Below are 7445 nucleotides of genomic sequence, written 5' to 3'. Positions count from 1 at the left end.
AAAAAATGGCTGACATTCATAATACTATGGGTGGCACGGTGGTTAGCACTGCTGCCTCACAATGCCAGGGACCCAGGTTCAATTCCAGCTTCAGGCAACTATCTGTGTGGAGTTTGCTTGTTCTCCCCATGTCTGCGTGGGTTTCCTCCCACAATCCAAAGATGTGCAGATTAGGTGAATTGGCTCTGCTAAACTGTCCATAGTGTTAGGTGCATTAGTCAGAGGGAGTTGAGTCTGGGTGGGTTACTCTTCAGAGGGTCAGTGTGGACTTGTTGGGCCAAAGGACCCATTTCCACACTGTAGGAATCTAATCTAATCTAAACCTAATACAGTATAAGGCCTATATGATTAGCCATATCATCTAGATTAAATTTTAACATTGTTGTGACCGGTGCAAGAGTGAGACTTGCCAGTAATTGGTGCAACCTTGCTTGTAACAATTTGCAAGTAAAGTTATTACATGCACTGTGCATCATTCTGTTTTCAGTGTTAATGATTGCAAATGAACTTCCCTAATCATGCATATTTATTATAAGCATATATGGCACTAAATTCAAATTTTATACCGTCTCTCTCAGTTCTTATTTCCCAATCTGTAAAGATACCCTGTTGTTTTCCCTGTTCATTCAGTTCCTAGATACCATGCCCTCTTGCTGCGATGTTTTTGAGCTGAAGGCTTCAGGGGTAAGTTTAAGTAATGGCTGGCACTGTTACACGCACTGCTACTGCAAATTATGGCATATTTTTATGTACGTAGATAGGGCTAATATCTCACTTGTTATTTTTAATACTACGTGTGCGTTTGCCATGAAGGAAATAAAAGATGGTTAGAATGTGAACAGAAAATACAAAATTAATGTGTAAGTAGGCTGGAAAAATAGAGGAAGGTTACTTTGCTTTGAAAATTATTTATTTTAGATGGTTTCTAAATGTAGATGAGAGAGGTTTCTAATATAAACGTTTACCGTGAGAACTGTTAAATTTACATCTCAAATTCTTTGGTGGTTTTCATAGTTTTTTGCATAGATACTCTTTTGTGGTTTTATCTGCAGATGTGTTTTTAAGTAGATTTATGGCTTTCAGTGTAATATCCTGTTCTATTAGGTTTGACAAAAGCTGAAAAAAAAATCACAGCAGTTCACATCGTGACCATAAGAAATGATAATTCCCATCACATTTATGGTTTGATATGCAGCCAGCTGTTAATACCTGTCAACAACTGTTATCCACTTTGCATTCCATAGATATTAATACAGGCACTGTTTGTCCTGTATTAAATTTTCATTTATTTGGGCAAACTTGGCTGTTCAACAAGCTGTTTGAACCTACTTGAGAACATAAAGAATAGAGATAGGTCACTGAGCATCATGGATGATCTCATACCTCAGATTGTCTATCCTAACTATCCCCGTATTAATTCCCTCAAGATCCAAAAAAAATCTATTAACATTAATCATAAACATACTCAATTACTGAGCATTCAGTATCCTCAAGTGTAAAATAATTCCTAACATTCACAACTGAGTAAAGAATCTTTTTATCTAAGTCTTAACCTGAGACTAAGGGTCTATGGTTTATTTGCAGATTCTAGCTTCCCCAGCCACAAAAACGAACTTTCCAGCACTCAATCTATCTTCACAGGACGACCTGGAATACATCTCAGGTGATCCTTATGACACTCCTCCCTGAGGCAAGTTCATCTTTCATTTGGCAAACAGACCAGAACTATGCACATTATGCCAGATATGGCCTCACAAAAGGTCTTTTAGAGAATTGCACTGATACTTCCTTACTTTTATATTCTAAGCTCTTCATAGTAAAGGTTCACGTCAAATATTTACCCAATTTTCTTTGCACTTGCGTAACTTTGATGTATATATGAGGACATATATTTTAATGTGAATATTTTGCTGTCTCTCATCATGATCACTTCAGCTATTTAATCCTCATTATTAGTGTCAGATCACTGGTGACATCAGTAAACATGACTAGAGAGAAATGCCATGAAAACTGAGCTCTGAAATAAGATGTCAGCTTAAATGTTTCAGAAATGCTACCTGTTTAATGTTACATCTCATTTAGCAAGTAAGTCACGTTTACAACAAATGCACTTGATATACATCAAGCTGAAGCAAATCTTGGAATAAACATCATGTGTTGTGGCCACAATTTTATCATTTTTCAATGATACAAAGTTATTGCTTTGTGGCTGAATTCAACACGTTTGAAATATTTTGAAGAAATGAATTTCCATGAAGGTCTGAAAATTGGTTATTCTTAGCCACAAAAAAAATGCCATGTAATTAGCAAGAGTTTGTTTTATGATATTACTACAGCAAGATCAAGCTGAGATTATATGGATTTCTGAATGATAGTCGGAAGTTCACCAACTGGAGGAGGATTGTATTTTTCCAGGCGCATCAGTCGTCGTAGAATATCCTGGGTTTGCACTGGCCAACGGTAGACGTGTGTATTTTGTAGCCATGAAGGAACATGATTCTGAACAAATAATAACCCATTTTTAATTTAAAAAGTCAGCATCTGCAATCTGTTCAAAGTGCCAGCTGTCATGCTGTTAATAAAGTGACCATACTGTTTATTACAACTAGAATGAATCACTGATTATAATTTATTCAGCTCTCATAATTAAATCTCAATACTTCAATGCAGTTTTTAATATAATTTAGAGAAGCAATGTACTCTGGACTGGTCCCAATTAGTTCAACAAGATTTATCAGGGTTTTATGCAGGACGGTATGCCTACATTTTACTGAAATTGAACAGATATTGAAAGCAAGTTCATCTATTTATTAATTTGAGTATTAGTACATTAATAAATACAGTATCAGACTACAGGATTAACCTCTTAGCCTACAATCAACACTCTTTGGTTCTCCAGCTGCAACCTTATTTATAGCCGGCCTCTACTCAATTCAATTTCATCCAACATACATTTTCATCTCTCTCCCTAAATTCCTCTTCTCCATTTAGAGCCAGGATCTGTCTACTCCAATATTTACAATATCAATGTAACTCCAATTCCATGTCCATTCTTGTGTATTTTGGCTTCCACTTAGGCATATTCCATTTAGTTCTCTTTCATTTTTTTTCTCTTCTTGAGATCTCCTGTCTACTTTGCTTTTAACCAGTCATCCTTTCTATTCACTCTTTATTTCTTGGATTCTTATCACACAACTCAGTCATGAAAAAAGACTTCTACCTTCCCAGGAGTAGACTGGTCTTCAATAAACCTACAATCTACCTGTTTCTCTGTTTTGTCAGCATTCTCCAAAAAGGTCAATCTACCCATTTGAGACTGTTTCCTTTTGAGAAACAATACAACTACCCATCCAGTAAAGTACCAGTTTGGGGTTATTCTCATTAGACTTCTACATTTTAATCAGTGCACCCACGGCTGCTTCTGAATCGTCCCACAACTCAACAATCATTGGATTTCCCACATTTCCCTCCAGAAAGACAATTTACTCAAGGATGGCCCTACTCAGGTGTTATGAAGATGTGGGTGTACTGTACATGTAAGAAAGTTAAAAGCTGGTAGAGCTACCCAAGTGTTCTCAATACGGTAACAATGTAACACTTGGTTGAAAGCTAAATTAGCTGGTTGCCTGGAAACGACAAAACAGATTTGAATTAGGCCAATCAGTTTAAATTATACCCTGAAAAATACCAAACTCCAATCCAGTTTGAATTCAGTATTTTGACAATCTTAAAAGCCAATGACACAATCTGATGCTTTTGGGGTATAAGACAGGGGAAAATTGAACAGTTGAGAGAACTACTAAGCCACCAGCATGTAAAAAAACTGCCTGAAAAATAGCTCTCTTAAAAGTACCTTTATTGATCAGTAACCTGGGAAGCAGAATCCCCATGGAGGAAAAAAGGCGGCCAAAAGTCAGAAAACGAAAGCTACTTAGTTTTGAGGTGAGAAGTTTTGTTTTGTAAATCGCAATTGAATGTTTTATTAGACTAGACTTATAGAAGGGAAGGTTAAAAAAAAAGGTTAGAGGAAGAAGTTGTAAATCATTGTTAGTTAATTATTCTGTTATACTTTAAGAAATAAAGTTGATAATTTTTACTTTAACTAGTCCTTGGCCAATTTGAATTTTTACAGATTACTGCATGGGATAAATCTTTTCTGTGTCGCTAGTTTTAAATTAAGCTGTGAGTTTACTCCGTGTTGTAACAGATTGGGGACACATCCGGGATTTGAACTGGTTTAGACAGATTGGAGTAGAATTGGGAGAACTAAAATTCCCAGCAGATTTAAACACCTGCAGGTTAGTGTCCTAGATCTTTACTTTTGGTGACTTGTGGCGGATTAAATTAAAAGTGAGAGAAACAACTCTTAAAATTACTGAAGAGGATTTGAAGATGATTCTCAAATTTGCCAAGGAAGTTTAGAAAAAAAGAAAAAGGCCATACTTTTAGAATTAGCAAAGAAATTAGATTTGGGTTTAACCAAGGACAAAAGTAAAGCTGAAATTGTAAGAGAACGAGTCAAACATTGAGGTGTATCAGAGAAAGAGCCAAGTGCAGTAGAAGTAGAAAAACTTAAATTGCAATTGAGGAAAATGGAGTTAGAAGATAACAGAGAGAGAGAGGAAAAGAGACAGAGAGAAGGTTCTTTGCTGAGCAAAGAGAGAGAAGAAAAGGGAGAGAAAATTTGAACTTGTGAAGTTGCAACCTAGTCAGCAAAGTCAAGTTAACAGGATGGAGATTAGAAGAGAAGGCTGTGATAATATATTATGAGAAATATGTTGAAGCCTTCTTTATTTCGTTTGAAAAATTGGCTAGGCAGATGGAGTGGATTGAGGATTTTTGGGTAATGCTAGGCCCAACTAAACTGGTAGACAGAGCTAGTGCCACACTGTCAGATGAGGGGTCAAGAGATTATGAAGAGGTTAAACAGGCTATTTTAACTGCTTACGAATTGGTACCAGAAGCATATTGACAGCGGTTCAGAAACACAAAGAAGAAACCAGGTCAGACTTGTGTTGAGTTCAAAAGAATTTAACATAATCATTTAGATCGATGGGTACATGCCCTAAAAAAAAGATAGGACATTTGAGGCTCTAAGAGAGATTATTCTGCTGGAGGAGTTCTGAATGACTGAAGTGACACCCTGGCTTTGACTAGCATATTGCTTATTGTTGACCATTCCATTATTTTTTAAAAATCATTCCTGGGATGTGGGCATCACTGGTGAGGTCAGCATTTATCATCCACAGGGCAGTTAAGAATCAACCACATTGCTGAGAGTCTGAAGTTATATGTTACCCAGATCAGGTAAAGATGGCAGATTTCCTTCCTAATGGAGATGAATGAGCCCGATAGGTTTTATGATAATCAGTAATGGTTACATAGTCAGCATTAAGCTAACTTTGCCAGATTTTTATTGAGTATAAGAGCTGGCAATTCATGTTAAAATTGTACACAACATTGGTTTGGCTGCATTTAGAATACGGTGTCCAGTTCTGGTCGCCACATTACCAAAAGGATGTGGCTGCTTTGGAGAGGGTGCAGAGTATGAGGATGTTGCCTGGTATGGAAGGTGCTAGCTACGAAGAGAGGTTGAGTAGGTTAGGTTTGTTTGCATTAGAGAAAAGGAGATTGAGGGGGGATCTAATTGAAGTTTACAAAATCTTAAGGGTATAGACAGGGTGGAGAGAGACAAGCTTTTTCCCAGCGTGAAGGATTCAATAATGAGAGATCACACTTTCAAGGTGAGAGGTGGAAGGTTTAAGGGGGATACACGCGGCAACTACTTCACACAGAGGGTGGTGGGCGCCTGGAACGCATTGCTAGCAGAGGTGGTAGAGGCAGGCACGATAGATTCATTTAAGATGCGTCTGGACAGATGCATGAATAGGTGGGGAGCAGAGGGATACAGATGCTCAGGAATTGGGCAACAGGTTTAGACAGTAGATTTGGATCGGCTCAGGCTTGGAGGGCTGAAGGGCCTGTTCCTGGGCAGTAAAGTTTTTGTTCTTTGCAAATTTCTCCATGTGCCATTGTGGATTTGAATCCCTCTCCTCAGAGCATTACCTAGAGGTTCTGGATTACTGGTCCACTATGCCAATAATGCTTTTTCACCAAGCTCCTTGCTCCTACATGCTCTGGCCAATCACTTTGTGACATTAGGATGCTGACTCCCAAGGCCTCAATTCTTCCCACTACTCCTCTCGCATCTGTTTCTCTTCTGAACATTTCTCTTACTCAGATCTCCTTCAAAATCTAATTCGCTATTCCTCCCTCTGCACTCATTGCAATAATTTCAGGCACCTTGTTCTCTACTCGGATTTCACTTTCCTTCTCCATTTATAATCTTTGACCCCTAATTAAAGCTGTTCCTTCAAACATGCAGCCTCTTGACTTTTATATGCTCAATCACAGCAAACAGAAGCTTATATTGGATAAAATGGTTAAACATCTAAATTGCCAAATTTGTATAAAGTGATAAGGAGTTAATAATTATTTAAATGCCTGTAATTGTTTAAATGCTTACTCAAACCCGCTGCAGTGAGAACTAAGTTTTGGAAAAATCTTTATTTTTGACATTATTTTGCAGTTATATAGTCTCTATTTCACTTTCAGTGTGGAAGTGTCAATATTAATGGCTGTATAACAACTTTCAACAATTATCACCTTATCAACCTTATCCAATCAGCAAAACAAAGATGGAAAATGTAATCAATGCTGCTAATTAGCAGCATCTATTGTCAATAACCCGTTTGCTATTGCTGCTTAGTTCCTGATTACATCAAAACTTTGATTAAATCACAATTGTGAGACGAATGCTGAAGCAGGGAGGAGAATTGCTATCCTTGACAAAGGCATTTGATCGTGGAGCTTTAGCAAAACTTAGGTCAATGGCAAAATGTTGCGGTAACTGGGTAATGCCTGACAAAGCTGAAAATGTGTTGCTGGAAAAGCGCAGCAGGTCAGGCAGCATCCAAGGGACAGGAAAATCGACGTTTCGGGCATAAGCCCTTCTTCAGGAATGAGGAAAGTGTGTCCAGCAGGCTAAGATAAAAGGTAGGGAGGAGGGACTTGGGGGAGGGACGTTGGGAATGCGATAAGTGGAGGGAGGTCAAGGTGACGGTGATAGGCCGGAGTGGGATGGGGCAGAGAGGTCAGGAAGAAGATTGCAGGTTAGGAAGGCGGTGCTGAGTTCGAGGGATTTGACTGAGACAAGGTGGGGGGAGGGGAAATGAGGAAACTGGAGAAATCTGAGTTCATCCCTTGTGGTTGGAGGGTTCCCAGGCAGAAGATGAGGCGCTCTTCCTCCAACCGTCGTGTTGCCATGGTCTGGCGATGGAGGAGTCCAAGGACCTACATGTCCTTGGTGGAGTGGGAGGGGGAGTTAAAGTGTTGGACTACGGGGTGGTTGGGTTGGTTGGTCCAGGTGTCCCAGAGGTGTTCTC

General features: G+C 38.7%; 1 protein-coding gene across 2 annotated transcripts in view; it reads right to left on the bottom strand.

Moving 5' to 3' along the window:
- Positions 1-2042: 2042 nt before the first annotated feature.
- Positions 2043-7445, bottom strand: part of LOC122555309 (E3 ubiquitin ligase TRAF3IP2-like) — a 65653-nt gene continuing 60250 nt past the window's right edge. For both annotated transcript variants that reach the window (XM_043701176.1, XM_043701177.1), the window contains exon 9: positions 2043-2499. In XM_043701176.1, coding sequence (XP_043557111.1) covers positions 2353-2499 — 147 coding nt within the window. In that variant the 3' untranslated portion in view covers positions 2043-2352. The remainder of the gene's footprint in view (positions 2500-7445) is intronic.

The sequence above is a fragment of the Chiloscyllium plagiosum genome, chromosome 12, assembly GCF_004010195.1.
Source record: "Chiloscyllium plagiosum isolate BGI_BamShark_2017 chromosome 12, ASM401019v2, whole genome shotgun sequence".
Classification (NCBI taxonomy): Eukaryota; Metazoa; Chordata; class Chondrichthyes; order Orectolobiformes; family Hemiscylliidae; genus Chiloscyllium; species Chiloscyllium plagiosum.
The sequence above is the reverse complement of the archived record's forward strand: the minus strand, read 5'-3'. Positions and strand labels throughout refer to the sequence as shown.